The sequence below is a fragment of the Lampetra fluviatilis genome, chromosome 2 (assembly GCF_964198595.1).
Source record: "Lampetra fluviatilis chromosome 2, kcLamFluv1.1, whole genome shotgun sequence".
Taxonomy (NCBI): domain Eukaryota; kingdom Metazoa; phylum Chordata; class Hyperoartia; order Petromyzontiformes; family Petromyzontidae; genus Lampetra; species Lampetra fluviatilis.
Window position 1 is genome coordinate 35,177,719 of NC_136276.1, and position 16,753 is coordinate 35,194,471.

The 16,753-nt window shown below is 52.4% G+C and overlaps 1 protein-coding gene across 21 annotated transcripts in view; it reads left to right on the forward strand.

Moving 5' to 3' along the window:
• The window catches only part of LOC144946395 (myelin transcription factor 1-like), a 51,477-nt gene that overhangs the window by 13,514 nt on the left and 21,210 nt on the right, over positions 1–16,753 (forward strand). For 20 of the 21 annotated variants that reach the window (XM_078875193.1, XM_078875200.1, XM_078875238.1 and 17 more), the window contains exons 5-9: positions 4,055–4,413; positions 4,893–5,969; positions 12,230–12,361; positions 13,035–13,125; positions 14,666–14,779. In XM_078875193.1, the coding sequence (XP_078731319.1) occupies positions 4,055–4,413; positions 4,893–5,969; positions 12,230–12,361; positions 13,035–13,125; positions 14,666–14,779 (1,773 nt within the window). The remainder of the gene's footprint in view (positions 1–4,054; positions 4,414–4,892; positions 5,970–12,229; positions 12,362–13,034; positions 13,126–14,665; positions 14,780–16,753) is intronic. The other variant, XM_078875209.1, reaches the window with a different exon arrangement.

The window sequence follows — 16,753 nt, forward strand, 5'->3', positions numbered from 1 at the left end:
TATGACGCTAAATGCCTCCCTTTGTGCGATCTGTGCTCGCGGCTTCCCCGCCACGGCAGCTCACGTGCTCGGCCGCTCGAAATTTTGTGAGCGGGGTCCTTTTCAGAACTGTCCGTCGGCAGAAAAGGGGCAGCGCAGACCTCGAGTTAACCCTGCAGGCGGAGGTGTTTGCCGTGGGCCGTGTGTTTTGGCGGCCGATTGACCATCCGTGGGCGGTCGTCATTGCTGATTTGGACCCATCGCATGTTCCCACATGAGTTGCCTTGCTTATGATGATGACGATTATCATCACCACGGTGATCATCATCATGATCGCGGTGATGATGATGAAGCGGCACTAAGTCACCTGGAGGCCAGTACGAGCGTGGCCTGAGTGAGCCGAGCACGCCTTCCGGTGATGGTGCGCAGGGACTGAGCTTCTGTGCTCGTGGAGGATGAGAGGAGAGACGTTGAGCAAGGTGGAGGGACCGCAACTCTGGAGTAAAAACAGAGACGGTTGTATGTATGTTCAACTTCTCTCGCGCCGTATATGGCCAACCCGGGGAAGGACAACAAACAAAACACAAAAATAAGTTCTAAAGAGATGAGTTTTCAATCTAGATTTCAAAGTGCATAGCTCCAGTAGCTTCCTGATATTGGAGGGAAGAGCTTTCCAGATAGCCGCAGAGGCGCACTACTGCGAATGAGATCATCCTGGCATTTTGAATGGCCACGAAAATCCGCGTGTTGTGGTCGTGGTGACTTGGTACATTGGATGACACGCTGTGTTATGAGCCCACCGACCACGGATGACATGAGTGGCGAGGGATATCTGAAGCCATCCTGGTACCCGCCAGCCGCTTCATTCACGACCCGGGTGAAGTATGATCAAACAACCCTCATGACAGATGCCGTCTGCAGAGAGCCCTCCGCTCAGCGGTGGATTGACAAAGGGCTGGACGTTTTTATTTTTTTATTTGATTAGGCGGGAAACAATATTTTGCGGATTTTGGCCGAGCGGCGCGTGACATTTAATTTGGATTTGATTCTGCGAAGGTCGACCGCGTTGTTTGCTCTTTCTAAAGACGCTCGCGCGCACGCCGCTGACGCCCGTTCCCCGCGGAACTCCCGACACCCGGACCCGGCTCCGCTGCAAGGGGCCGCCATGGTCACGAAGCCGTGGCACGAACGTTGACCCAATAACAACACCGCCTCCTCCACCACCTGCTGCGCTGGGAATGGCAGCGAGTTACTTGCAAAGCTGTGGCTCTGAGTTGAGGTGGAGTCAAACCGACCGCCCAACAAACTGAGACGTGGCAAAGAGATAGCGCCCAACATGTTTGGATGTGGCTGAGACACCCACAGCATATCTTGCCCTTTTTGAGTCCTCCCTTCAACCGGGCGATGTAAATGCCGATCGTGCTAACGACGGTACTTTTAAATGCACTTTTAAATGCACACGTAAAGACTCAGCGCAGCCGTCGCCAGGTAAGAGTGGGCGAACACTATGGTGCTGCAACTCGGCAGTTGCGTCGGCGATAGTCACAGCAGAACTCCTCTCCCCCGCGACAAAGTGGGGGGACGTGAATGCCCCTCCACCACCCCACTTGGAAACCCCTTCGGTGATGTAGCCGGCAAGCGGCGGAAACCGTTCCACGGTGCTCAAGGAGGCAACAGAAACATAACATGGAAATCCTTATTTTGCTGAGCACGTGGAAGTCCCACAAACCCTCATTCTTATTGCAACGGAACAACGGCCCTGTAACGTATGCATGCATGTACGTATGCTGAACTTATGTTGCACCAACCACGCTAATCGGAGGCGCGGGAAATCGGAGGTGCGTATCAGCTACAGCCTCCATCAATAGACGGGAGGCAGACTTCAAAAGAATGTGGAACCCATTCCTTCCCAACCCCATTTACACCGCCCTCACGTCTGGGAGCCACGGGCCCAGTGCCAACACGACGTGCTGCTTGTGGACCGCGTGAGACCTCCACCCCCCGGCTAATTTGAGGGGCCTCCCAGCCCGCCCACATGTCAGCCACTCCGCCCCCACCAACCCACCTTCTCCGCCCGTCTTGAGTTTGCCGAGGGAAAAGAACGGCCAACCGGGTGATGTTTTATCGATGGGCTCTGTGACCGAGCACGATTGACGACCTGCGACGTGTCGACGAAATGTAAATCGTAAGCGGTGGCTCTTGTCGGATGGATCAAGTGCTCATATCAAAGGGAATGGACGTGGCGCATCACGTCACGTGGGTCGTGAGCGCGTTGTTGTCCTTGACCTGGAGAGGAAAAAAAGAACACGGCAAGAACCTGCATCAAAATTGACATTTGAACACGGTGTCCCTAGGACTCTGGCGTAAATGTCAATTGCTGTGCGGAACACCCAGAGATACCACGCAAAAAAGTACATTATTGGGCAGAAGTAAAAAAGAATGTTCACGACGCTTTGGCACGAATGTTGGCATATCGCGGAAAAAGCCCTTTATCGTCGAATAATAGAAGTTCACATCCTCTGGGATTTAGTGGCTGACATTTAAACCACATTGTGCAACTAAATAAAACAATGTTTTGTCTCCGCCAAGAGAGATAATGCACGTGAGATAGGATGCATTTTTCTGAGGAGGAGCAGGAGAAAGATGGCGGTGAGAACGATAATCAGCCTTAACGATTAACAAAACCCACATCATAGTCATCATAATAAAAACGATTGCGTTTCCTGTCGGCACAGCTGTACGTGTGTTGGTGGCGGTGGTGGCAGCATTACGTGGGAGCGGCAGCGGCGGCAGCCACTAACGACGCTGGAGAGGGTGTCTGTTCATAACACTTAAAAAGAAAATTACAGTGGAACATCAAAACAGCAGGGGCTCGCAGATTATTCCGCAGAATTTGTTTCAAGCTAATAGGATCCTAGGGCAATGCAGTTCTCATTTGGAGATAATGTTCAGGTAATATGAGGATGAGAGCCTTTTTTCCTTCCAAGCAGAAAATGAATGTGCAAACTTTATTTTATCTGTTCAATTGAGCTCTTTCTTTCTCTTGGCACTGCCGCATTTCAAACGGCAGCGTTTTACTACTTTTTTCGTATTATCTCGAGGCGTATACAATACACACTGCAAGTGCGCGAGATGCGATCTTTGTTTTATCGAACGAACCCAATTTTTTGTTGTCTCACCAACATCTTTGTCGGTTCAAGGAAGCCCAGCGCAGCCAAACGTTTGTGTGTGTGTTTTTTTTATTTCTCCCAACACGAAATGACAGCGAAAACAAAGCGATGAAATGGTCGAGACAATTACGGGAGTTGCAGGCAAGGAACGGAACGTGTCCTAAGTGTACGTCCGCCGAAGGAGATGGAACGATGAAATCAGTTCGGGCGCCTGTTGGTGTTTACATCGCAGGATCGTGAGAGGTGGTGACGGCTTTGGGCAGGTCTTCACCTGGCAGTGAATTGACCATGGCGGCTGCTGCTGATGATGACGATGTACACTGACCATTAAAAACAGATTAGAGTGAAACAGCGGTGGAGAACTTACTGATGCTGTAGTTGGGAACGGCGATTTTGCAGTGCAGTGCCTTCGGGCCACTGCGGTATTGCTCTCTGCTTCTCAACTTCGATTTTTTTTTTTGCTGCCGTTGTAGAAGAATACATAGACTCGTGATTGATTTTTGAGTTCAGCCACAATGATCTGGCCAAATATGTGTCTCGTAAGACCCTGCACCGTCTGACATAGCCACGCTAATAAAACAGCCACATGTAACGTGCACGCGTTTTAACGCACCAATTATTGTCACGGTTCACTTTAACGGTAAGGCGAACGACAAATTTCACAGCCAAACATAGCGTTAAGACGAGCGAAGTTTTGCTTGAAACTACACCAAGCATATTCTGGACAAGATTCAGGAAGTCAGAATAAGATCAAGGAATTCCGATTATGAGTTCCTGAATCTTGGGTGGTGGAATATCTTACGTGGCCTGATAAAAAAATCAATGGTGAGTCGTAACATAGTCCGTGAAAACCTAGGCGTTTATCTAAGAAGACTTGTGTTTAAACCGATGCTTCCTGCCCGCAGTGCGTATGGCTGCCCCTTGGCCAAGCGGAGGAAGGGGGAAGAGACGGACGAGGACGAGCCGCCCGTGAAGAGGTTGTCCTCGGAGGGCTCACCCCAGGGTGACACGAGACCCATGTCGCAACAGCAGCATCAAGAGGGAAATGCCAACGAGGTGGGCGAAACGACGGCCCAGGTCAAAGAGGGAGGCCGACCGCACCGGGTGGACTCGTGGGCGAGAAGGGATCCCGCGGAGCCGGGGCACGCGGCGCTGCTGCCCGAGAGGGGGTGCTCACGGGACGACCTGCGCTCCTCCTCCTCCTGCTGCTCCACCTCCTCCTCCTCGTCCGCTGCCGCCGCCGCCGTCGCCCGCGACGCTCCAGGTACCCTTTGCTCGCGACGCACGGCACCGCCGTCGCCGGCGCCTTGACGCGGCGACTTCCAGTAGAACGGTTCCAGTTTCACTGCGTAGGTTTCCGCGGTTGCTGTACGGTGCTCTGATGTGATGCCCGACGATTTGCTCCTCGTTCTAAGAGCTTTAGGAACTGTAATGAGCGGTTGACCTCCGCCCTCGTTGATAAAGCAGCACCGGCAGCTCCTGCTGCTGCTGGTGCTGCTGGTTCTCGAGCACAATCGGTGCTTTTGCATTCAGTAACGCTCAAGGGAGGGTGAGCTGAATTGACCCCGAACCCGGATGTGAACTTAACCTTGATTCTGACCTGTGCTCTGTTACTACGAACTGCAAACTTCATGAATGCGAGGGCAGCGTCGGGCGTTATTCCGCGGCTGTGGGAGTTTTCCGAGCGCGCGGTGCCGAGCCGCCCCCGCCAACGGCCACGCTCCTCGTTTCCGTTTTGGGCAGTGGGCGAGGCGAACGCCTGCGGCGGCGCGTGGACCGATTCGGAGGGCAAGGCCGTGGAGGACTACGACGAGATCGTGGCCAACTCCCTCCTCAACCTGGGCAACATCGCGGCCGGGAGCATGGCGTGCGCCCCTCCCCCGCCCGGCGGGATGGCGCCGTGCGACGGGAGCTCGCGGCTCGCGGCGCGCGAGGGCGGCGCCGACCAGGTCGCCTTTGGTCCCAACGGCGCTGTCGCCGCGCCGGACCGCGCCGGTGCCGCCGACGCCGCCGACGATCGCCCGGCCCTCTGCTGTCCGGACTCCGCCGCCGCCGCCGCCGCCGCTCCGGCCGCCACCCCGGCAGCCGCGCTACAGCGTTCCGGCCGCTCGTCGGACGTCGACGCCAAAAGCGCTCGCGTGTTCGCCGACCCGCTCAAGAACCGCGGCGGCCGCTTTGAGTGCCGCGGCGGCGGTGGCGCCGCGGCGGCGCGTTTCGGCGTCGCGCAGCCACCGAGCGACCTCCTCGACGGCCGGGGCCCCCGCCGCTCGCCACTGACGCCGGCCGGAGGGGGCGCGTCGCCCCGGCGGCACGCCGACGCGCCGGCGGCGCCGAAGCCCGAGGGCGGCCTCGTGTGCGAGGTGAAGCCCGGGCAGCACCTGACGGGACGCGGGCACGACGACGAGGACGACGACGACGAAGACGACGACGACGAGGAAGAGGAGGAGGAGGAGGAAGAGGAGGAGGAGGAAGAGGAGGAGGAAGAGGAGGAGGAGGAGGCGAGGGCCGCGTACGCACGCCGCTGCACGGAGCCCGCCGGCCCGGGCCACGAGGACTACGAGGACGGCGCGTCGGTCAAGTCGGACGGCTCGGACCGCTCGGAGGCCTTCGACATGGTGAGGGGCAACCTGAGCCTCCTGGAGAAGGCCATCGCGTTGGACGCGGAGCGGGCGCGCGTGCTCGAGGAGAAGCAGGCCAAGGAGGCCGCTCGTGCCGCCGCGGCCGCGGCGGCCGCGGCGGCCGCGACCGTCGTCATCGCCGACCGGGGAGGCAAGGGCCCCGAGGTCGACGGCAAGAAGCAGTCGTGCCCCAAAGGTAAAGGTACGGCGGACCCAGCCGGTGGAGACTCACTCTTTCCCAGGTCGCAGTCACTGCCTTTAACTAAACTATTTTTATTTGACCAGGTAAGGCTCACTGAGCTATGTAACTCTTTTTCAGAAGCGACATGGCGACAAATGAAGTGGCTTATGACGTGGAAATATTTATAGCAGCCACGTGTAATGTTCATTCTAAATGTGGAGGGGAAAAACCGGAGGACCCGGAGAAAATTTCACGCGACTACGGGGTCGGGATCGAACCCACGACCGCTTGTATACCAGGCGAGGTAGTTAACATCTCGCCACCGTGACAGCCTACACGGGGCCATGCTGCATCTCGAAAGGTATCGCCGTTTCTATGGAGACACGTTCAGCTAGGGGTGGCCGCTGGTTGTAAGGCGATTGACCGTTACGCTGAGGGCTGCGGGCAGCTTCAAGGGGTAGTGGATTCATCACTTTGTCAGATCGATTTCGGAGCCCAATCAGCATAAACTTTCAATTAACATAAAAGTCACGACTGCCGCTGTCTTCTCCCACCTCACTACATCTCTATATTTTGTCCACATATCTCTTCTTTCATCTTCAGTAGGATGGATTGAGTGAGTCACTCTGTGTGAGTGAGTCACTCTGTGTGAGTGAGTCACTCTGTGTGAGTGAGTCACTCTGTGTGAGTCACTCTGAGTGAGTGAGTGAATCTCTCGGCCATCCAATCAGTGATTCTGTTGCAGCAGTGACGAGCTGCACGACGATCCGTCTTGACGATCGCAGACGCCGAGTACAAAACCACGCTGGTCTCGGTGCAGTGCATCTTGGGGCATTTTGAATTGTTGTGCATGGGTCTATATCAGCATCATCGCCATCATCATCATCATCGCCATCATCATCATCGCCATCATCATCGCCATCATCATCGCCATCGACTATCCTCCCCACGCTGTCACCAACTTTTCAAGTCCAGTCCTGCTCCCATCCATCTGACTCCTGTACGTGCACTCATCCTGATCCTTAGGCAGCAGGCTGACGCAGTGGACCTGGGTTCGATTCCCGACCTGGGCACACCTTTCTGCGTGGTGTTTGTATGTTCCCCCAGCCCCCTCCCCTGTTTTACGTGGGTTTCCTTCTGGGCTCTCCAGTTTCCTGCCAGCGGTCCAAAACATTCGGTGTAATTGGTGTTAGCAAAGCATCCGAATTCAGGAGTCGCTTGAAAAAGAGTCTTCCCACTCAGGGTGGCTCTCCTGGTTAAACAAGGTAAAATAAAATACAACCGTATATTTATATTCACGCATATTCATCCCCGTGGTTCGTCGTTCGCACGCGACAACCGAAATCTGCGGTGTTTCCGAATTGTGGCCGTAAATCACCGCTTCGCCGAGCACGAGGGTCCCCACACCGCGGCGACGCGCTCATTAATAACGAGCCGGGGCGGGGGGGCGGGGATAGGGGGCAGGGAGGGGGGTGGGGATAGGGGGCAGGGGGGGCGGGGTGTGGGCAGGGAGGGGGGGCAGGGAGGGGGGGTGGGGATAGGGGGCAGGGAGGGGGGGCAGGAACAGGGAGGGGGGCGGGGGGCTAATTCACGTCGGCGGCCGTGAGCTGCGACGTCACCGGAGCACGCGCCGCACAACGTGATCCAGACCACGGTCGCCACCGCCGCGCTGCAAAATAAACCGGGAGCTATCAGGGGAGGATGAATATCTCACAGGAGAGGAAAGAGGGGAGAACTCCGTGCATATGCATCGTCTTGAGCGTTGTAGTATTATTATTATTATTACCGCTACTACTGTTACACCGCCGATACGTGAAAAAACTTAACTTTTAACATCCCGGGAAGCTTTCCCGGGAGAGCATGTGTACTCTTTGGTTTTTTCGGTAAAGGCACGTAGGTAAAAATAAAATAAGTTAAAAATGAAAACAACTAAATTAAATCACGACGTTTCGGCCGCAACACAAGCGTCCGTCTTCAGGTGGGGACAAAACACAGCGAAAGAACAACCGCTTAAGTATGCCTAAGAGATGGCTGTGACGAGGGATTATATAGCTGCGGGAGGGGAGAGGGGGGGGAGCCAGTGTGAGTGTGGGGGCGGGGTGTAGGCTGGGAAGTTGTCATGAAATTCAAACTAAAGCTTTGTGATGCAGGGGGTGGACGGCAGAAGTTGAGCTGGTTAATAAGAAAGCTGAGTTAAGCCGATTCGAGATTTGAAGGATCCATGCTCTTTGTTTTTTTAGTCAAGTCACGTAGGTGAAAATAAAACAATTTACAAATGAAAACCACTAAATGAAATCACCAATACACTACACTATTATACTCTACGCTATACACTACACTACTATACTCTACACTATACACTACACCACGATAGACTACTATACATTACACTATTATACTCTACACTATACACTACACTACTATACTCTACACTATACACTACACTACCATAGACTACTATACATTACACTATTATACACTCCACAATTCACTACACTACTATACTCTACACTACACTATACACTACACTACCATAGACTACTAAACATTACACTATTATACACTCCACAATACACTACACTACTATACTCTACACTACACTACCATAGACTACTAAACATTACACTTTTATACACTCCACAATACACTACACTACAATACTCTACACTACACTATACACTACACTACTATACTCGATTGTTCTTCCGCTGTGTTTTGTCCCCACCTGCAGACGGACGCTTTTGTTGCGCCCGAAACGTCGTGATTTAATTTAGTTGTTTTCATTTTTAACTTATTTTATTTTTACCTACGTGCCTTTACCGAAACAACCAAAGAGTATGGGTCCTTGCGAGAGAACGATCCCTGGGAAAACCAAGATAGGTGGCAACCCCGGGGCAGCAGTGACGCGCGGGCACCGTTTGGCTGCCCCCGCGTGAACCCGCGCCGTTCAATCCCTCCCGGAGACGCTCTCCGCCGACGACGGAGCGGCACGCGGCTGCCGTGACAAATGACGCTCGGCGCGGTGTAAACACACGTCTCGCCGTGATGGATTCGGCCCCGTGGCGAATCCCTCGCGCCGGCGATATGAAACCCTGGGCCCGCACGTTTATTGGCGTTGTTGAGAATATTACGGTGCTTGGCTGTGGCTGCGAGTGGGGAGGAACGTGGTGGTGAAGAGAGGTTACCGTGGTGACGAGAGGTTACCACGGTGGAGAGAGGTTACCACGGCTAGCTTCATTGATTCACCAATTGTCCCCTAGTTTTGACTTTTTCGGTCAGAGCCAAATTAGGAGAACGACTCGCACATGTATCATTTGGGAAACAACACGGCGATGTTTGCCGCCTCCTGCACTAGCCTGGCAGGAGCCTCCTGAAAATGATCCTTGAGACTCGGTATGACCGGGGCTTGCGATCCCGAGGTCATCCGGTCCGATTCGATCTCTCCCGCATGGAACTTGAAACAATGCATGACCAAGCTCTAGGATACTTTCCATATTGAGATGTTTGACCAACTTCATTTTTGAAGTTTTTTTTTTTAATACGTGTGGAAGGAAACCTGCGGGAAAAAACAACATGCGCGCGATGGGGTATAACCCTCGATCCCCGTTCAGAGAGACCACGTGGACATTAACCCACTTGCTTTGCTACACTGCCATCATAGCCTCGTGGCGAGCCGGGAGACGTTGACCTCGACTCCCACGGCGAGGGAGCTCCACCAATCCTTGCCGGGCGACGGCCGTGCGCCTCGGCCTGCTCTCGTTGAGCGGTCGTCCTTGAGGCGGGCGGCCCGTCGCCAAATGAGCGCGGAGCGCCGCTCCTGCATCCCGCTCACCTCGTCGCGAGCTGGGCCACGGCCCCCGGGGGCCGCCGTTGTCGCCACTCTCGCGCTCTCGCCGCGCTTTCAAAGGGCACCGCTCTAAAAATGGCGCTCAAATCGTTTCGAACGATCAAGCCTCTCGCGGTGACCCGGGGAGCGGCCACGATCGTCGTTTTCCGTTGGCGCTTTCTGCCCCAAGTAATTGAGGCTCTCGAGCGAGGGGCCGTTCGGTGCGGCGCCTCGCGGTGTTATAATTCAGTTTTGAATCGCGTTCCGTGACTTGGGCACGACGTTTTGCCCGCCGGCCTCTCTAAGCCGCTGGAAAATGACGTAATCTCCCTGAGAGACTGTCGTGTAAATGATTGCGAGGTGCTGGCCTGATGTGTTTTTGAGTGTGGTGGTAATGGATAGGATTTGTTCGGCACGACTGAGCGATCGCACAAAAAAAGACAAAGATCCCCTGTGTAGCTTTAACAGACTGTTGGGGCAAGTACTGTTAGCGAGCACCTATGAAGGCCGGTACGGCACATGAGGGCTGGGTGGCCAGCACCACGCCCGGCCGCTATTGTCTCCCCAGTGGCGATGTTTACACACCGCACCAGGTACTCATTTGAGGCTGAGTCGACCTAGGGGAGACCCAAGACCAGTTCAGATAATCGTCACTGGTGTTGTCTGTGAGCAGGAATCGAACTTGTGTCCTCAGGTTTGTAGCGCAGCGCGCTAACCGCGACACCACCGCTCCCCACCGCACACACAATCGGAGCAACGTTTCTGCTCTGTCATTTGTCTCACCGTCCGTATTTGGGGTTTGCACCTGTTTTGTTAGCCATCCTGAGCAATCCGTAACTCTTCCTGCGATGATAAATTCCCAATATTAGTCAGCCGCGTAGTAATAATACGAACACGGCGCTCGAGACGATGTGTTTACATGCAGTTCTCTGCTGTAGCGGCATTGGGAGATGGTCTTGCCATGATATGTTCGGTGTTATCTTTTAAAGTTTCATTATTATTCATCTTATTTACCCAGAAAAGCCTCCAATGAGTCTCCAGGCTGTCTTTCAGTAGAGCCCTGTCCAGTTTGTCGCTGCTGCTGCTGCTGCTGTGTGTGCTCCCATTTGAGTAATTTGCAGGTGATTTTCTTAGCATTGGGATGCTTTGAGGCAATACCGGTTACATTGTATCGCTGATTTTCACCTATGGGAGGAAATCGGAGAAACCCATGGAAAACAGGAGGAGAGAAAACACACAAACTTCTCATAGAAATACTCTTAGTTTTTTTCGGTAAGTCACGTAGGTAAAAAATAAAAAGTAAAATAATAAAAAGAATAATAGAAAGGCACCTGAGTCGGGAATCGAACCCAGGTCCTTCTTGCTGTGAGCCACGAAGGGCCCCCCCTTCCCTCCCCCCCCCCTTCCCTCCCCCCCCTCCATCCCTCCCAGTGATTGCGTAGCAGCTGCCCGTGCTGCGAAGGTCACCGCTTGAGGCTGCTGTGTATTATAAAAACCAACACGTCTTGACCTCATTCCCGAATGTACGAGGGGTTACTCAGCCGGTTAACATTCTTTAGGGGGGGGGGGGGCTGTGGGGTGGCGTCTCTGTAATTATGAGAAGGACCAGCAGCTGATTGCTTTGGAAGCCTTCAAGCAGAAGTTTCCCTTCTGTTGAATTTAAAGCGGAGCACTGTAACATGCTTATACCACAGGACACGGGGCGTCTGGATTCCCGTATTGTTCCAGCCCATTATCCACCCAAGATCAATGAACCCTTTCCCATTCCGATGACGAACGTGTACGCTAATCACCTTTTTTTTCCGATTTCGATCCGACGACGTCTTGACGAGCACTGCCGTAAGGAATAAAACCACGCTGGTCTCAGTGCATTGCATCCAGGTGCATTTGAGTTTGTTGTGCGTGGGTCAATATCGTCATCGTCATCATCATCATCATCATCGCCATCATCATACATTGCCTCTTCACCGCCCAACGCCATCACCAACTTCCAAAGTCCAGTGCTGCTCCCATCCATCTCGCTCCTGTACGTGAACTCATACTTGTGCGGCACGCTGATGCAGTGAACCTGGATTCGATTCCTGACCTGGGCACACCTTTTCTGTGTGGAGTTTGTATGTTTCTTCCCCCGTTTGACATGGGTTTCCTCCAATAATACGTCGTTCAAAATGACGACTCTATATCATGGCATCTGCATCGCTTCTACGGACCGCTTCCCGTGGCCTAGCGGACCACAGCTTGCGCACAAGAAACGTGCCGACACAGAGTTAGAAAGTGCTTGAGACTACCCGCTTGTTTAACTCTCCGACGTGTTATCTGAAATCCACATCGCATCGTCAAAGTATTACATCGCGGCAGCTCTACTCGCACATGCTGCCCCCCCCCCCGCCTTAACCCTTCCACCCCTTGCCCCCCCTACCCACCCCCCCTCGCTCCCCCCCACCGACCATGACAGAACCGCGGGTGGAGAAGAAGGAGAGCAAGTGCCCGACCCCAGGTTGTGACGGCACGGGTCACGTGACCGGGCTGTACCCGCACCACCGCAGCCTGTCGGGCTGCCCCCGCAAGGACCGCGTTCCCCCCGAGAGTGAGCGTCGCGCCCGCGGCACCGCGCACGCACCGGCGAGGCGACGGGGCGCGCTCCAAGCACGAGCGCTGTCCCCGTGATCCGTTATTCGCCTCGCCGTGGGGGAAATTGCACGAGCCGTTGTCCCGTGGAGAGAGAAGCCTCCGCCGTACGGATGTGGAATTGCGGCGTGCGCTCCGCCCTAGTAAGGGTGGCGGAGTCACTCTTCGGGTAAAAGGAAGCCAAGCGAAAGCGCAGGGGCCGCCCTTCCAAGTAGCTCAAGGTGTTACGGATTCACGGAGAAAACGGGTGTGCACCAAATATCAACTTGGATCTCATTATTTTAACACAATTACAATGCATGTCAATTGTACTTAGTCTCTTAGATGTTTAGAATTTCACGTGACTGTGATATTAGCAAGTAATGCAGCTTGTTCAGCATATGTTTGTAGTCATGTGATGCGAGTGGCGGCCGGTTGCTAAACTTATTGATCTATATGGCATGGAAATCAGTGGGGGTGGTGGTGCCAGCGACTACTGTGGTGGTGGTGGTGCCAGCGGGCTGGCACCACCACCACCACAGTAGTCGCGTCACACCGACTCGACTGTCGGTCGGTGAGTTGGGTTGCCGCTGTGACCAGGCCCCTCGCTAAGATGGATCGCGTGTCTGTCTGTGCGTCGTCGTGCGCCGCAGTTCTGGCCATGCACGAGAGCACCCTCAAGTGCCCCACGCCGGGGTGCACTGGCAAGGGCCACGTCAACAGCAACCGGAACTCACACCGCAGGTGCGTCGCCGTCACCGCCGTCACAACACCACCAGCACATCACCACCGCCACCAATATCGTCACAACACCACCACCACACCGCCACTGCCACCGCCACTGCCATACAACTGCCATAACACCGCCACCACATCACTGCCCCCACCACACCACCACCACCACCACACCACCGCCACCACACCATCGACGCTGCCGCCACGCCACCACGCCATCACACCAGGGCCACATCACCGCTACCACATTGCCACCACCACCACCACCACCACGCGGCTCTGAGGTCAGCTTCACTTCAAGTGCCTGAATAGCCACTCATTCACACGCCTATTGAGCGGGATAATGCCGCTGACATAGCCGTGCCTCATTTACATGGCAGCATAAAGGGGCGGCAGAGTGGCTCAGAGGTCAGAGCGTTGAGCCGGAACCTTCTGAATCCTGGGTTCAAGCCAGGCCCGTGGTACAAACCGCGATCTCGAGTATTGTCTCAGCCCGGTCATCAATCATTGGACGGAAAAACTCGTCGTGTAAAATTTGGTCCCTTACTTAATTTGGCTAAATTCTTTACTTTGAGAATGAATGGCGATGGGTTTCACTGTCGTGTGATGAACATGCCTCTTGTGTGGAGGAAGTGCTGCCCTCTGCAGTGTGTACATCTCAAAGTTGCACTGCTCTGCACGAAATGCGAGTGGATTTTTGTCTAAGCCATGACACCGATAGCACCTCCGATTAGCACGGTTGGCTACGTACGGTGCAAAAGAAGTTCAACATACATACCAATCGCACGATCGGGATCAATTTGGGAGATGAATGACAAAAAATTTAAGGAAAAAACAGTTTGGCTTTTACCTAATTACCAACTGCTGTTGCTGTTCACAGTTCTTATGTTTGTGCTTCTTCTTTTAAAGGCAGTTTTAGTAATGTGTCATATCTAAGCAACAAAGTTACACGTTTCAAAAAAATATAGTAATTATGATGATTTATTACAATTCATCGCTGTCACCGAGAAACCGTTCACACTGCAGTAGTTTGCGGTTTATTAGTACCGTGTTTTTGGTCTTCTGATGACAGATAAACAAAATAAAAGTTCAAACTTTGATGAATACCATGCAGTGGAGAAAGTGCAGCACTGCGTGTATTTTTCAGCAGCTCACAGATGTACTCTTTGGTTCTTTCGGTAAAGTCACGTAGGTATAAAATAAAATAAATAATATCACTGTGATTTAATTTATTTTATTTTATTTCATACCTACGTGACTTTACCGAAAGAACCAAAGAGTATGGATCCCTGCAGTCACGAAAACTTCAAATCTAGATAGCTCACAGATCTGTTATTCTATATTCATACGTTTTTATTAAAACGTAGAAAGTTGGCACAGCGGGGAGCACGGCGATGCATTTTCCAGCCGAGCCAGCCAGTCAACCTGGCAGCGAGCCTTCAGCACTTCACATGGCCTTAAAGTGCACCCAGCCTGGCACGAAGCACTGTGGTGACATACAAGTGTTTGCCTCTGTGTGTGCGTGTGCCTTCGTGTGTGCCGCCCGCAGCCTGTCCGGGTGTCCCATCGCGGCAGCGAGGAAGTTGAACAAGACCCAGGAGAGGCATTCCAACGGGGACCCCCCAAAGAGCCTCAGCCCCACGGCCTCGGACCGCGTGCTCCGGTGGGTTCCCATGCCCCCCCACAACCATCTCGCCCCCCCCCTCCCCCTGCTCTGTCGACCAGAGGTCACTTGAAGTAGGGATCTCGGAGGTAGCCCCGTGATCTCCGCTTCTGTGGGCCGCTGCCTCACACGAAGGGTTGCACTGCGCTGTGGGAGTCGCCAGTGGTTACTCCATCTCAGGACGTGGCCGTGACGGTGCAATTGGGATATCGTTGGGGAAAAATTAAAACAAATTTGGACAAAAAAAATCAACGGGTGCACTCCGTGATCCAGGCTGCCATAGAAGTTAATAGTTTTGATTAATTGATCTTTAAGATCCACCATACCTCGCTGTGAACAAAAAAGAAGAAAGTAATTACTGTCCCTGAATGATGAAACTATGTTCATTAGATGTTTAATATCTTAAATGAATATTGATCACCTATTATGCAGTTCAGGCGCTTTTTTGGGTTGCTTTAATGTGGACCAGGGCACCCTAATGAAAGTCTAAGATGTTCCTTGATTTTAGCTGTAAATATCAGATACTATTTTTTGGGTCTTTCGGTAAAGTCACGTAGATAAGTTCAAAGAATATAACAAAAAACTACGACGTTTCGATCGCAACACAAGCTGTTTTCATCGCTTTTGTTGCGATTGAAATTTCGTAGTTTTTGGTTATTTTCTTTGAACCTATCTACGTGACTTTACCGAAAGACCCAAAGAATATGAATTCCTGCAGCCACGAAAGCTTTAAGTCAAGATTTATATCAGATTCTTTAAAGATGTGGGTGATCATTAATATAACCATCAAGTGACTGTTCACTTGGGTGTAACATGTCAACCAATTAGGAATTCTCGAATTCAAATCGAAATAATTTGTCCACCTTTCTTGATACGGGTGTAATGCTCATAACACTACCGCCGTGGTATTGGGCATACTTGGACGGACTGAATTTTTCATCCACCCTGGGACGGAGATAGTGACTCAATCCCTTGAGTTATTCCATAAATAATCCACATTATATAAAACTATAGATTGTTAACTTCAAAATAGCACTTCGTAAAGATAATTAAAAATGATTTTCGAGATTTTCACTACGAGGTTGTCTTAATTCGTGGACTGCTGTTCAGTGCAAGCAACACGTAGCCTACACGGTATCTTTATTATCCACCATGGAGCAGACGGCGCGTAATTTATCTTTACGTTACGTGTGGAAGCGTGCACTGTGCATGGCATGAATGTTCCGACAAGAGCTGAGAAATCCATCCTTTGGTTTTTAAACTTACTCCCGGGCGTATCAATAATTCATCGACCGCACGCTTTTGTTTTACTCAAGCAGACGTGTCGGTAGCATTATTAAGTTTTGGTGGCCTGGGTTGCCAGCAAATGTTTGCCGCACAGCTGGCAGTATGCCGGCATGGGCTGTGCCACTGCACCACTGTAGCTGAGACATCATCGTGATGTTCAGTTGCTGCAGTTACTATTTGCATGCCTAACGCTCTATGAAATCCATTTTCGATTTCATTGTCGTCTGGACTCTCTTGGCTGTCGGCAGTTTTGAGTGCTCGAGTTGTATTACCCCACGTGGTCCGTGCTCCCTCCACCTCCGTGCTCTTGGTCGTGTTTTGTTTTTGTTTATCCGTGGTGCTCCCGTTCCTCTTTCATGATGTATTTTTGGGGGGATTTTAAGTGGTTTGCATGGTGGGTTCAAATGTTAAGCCTTTCGAGATGCATTTCGCATGATTTCCACTATATAATACTAATAATAATGATTTTTACTGTTCTGGCTTTTGCGTATTTACAAATATACATCTCATTTGGTTTAGCCCATTGGTCTATTATTGGCTTGCCAGACCAATATTATTCAGCAGCAGCAGCAGCAGCAGCATTTGTTTAACCAAGCAAACTCTGCAAACGTTTGGACCTTCCGGGTCTCATCAGCAGAGTCAGGCTTGCGGAAACAAATGCTGACTGAGGTTGCTCGATGTTATTGG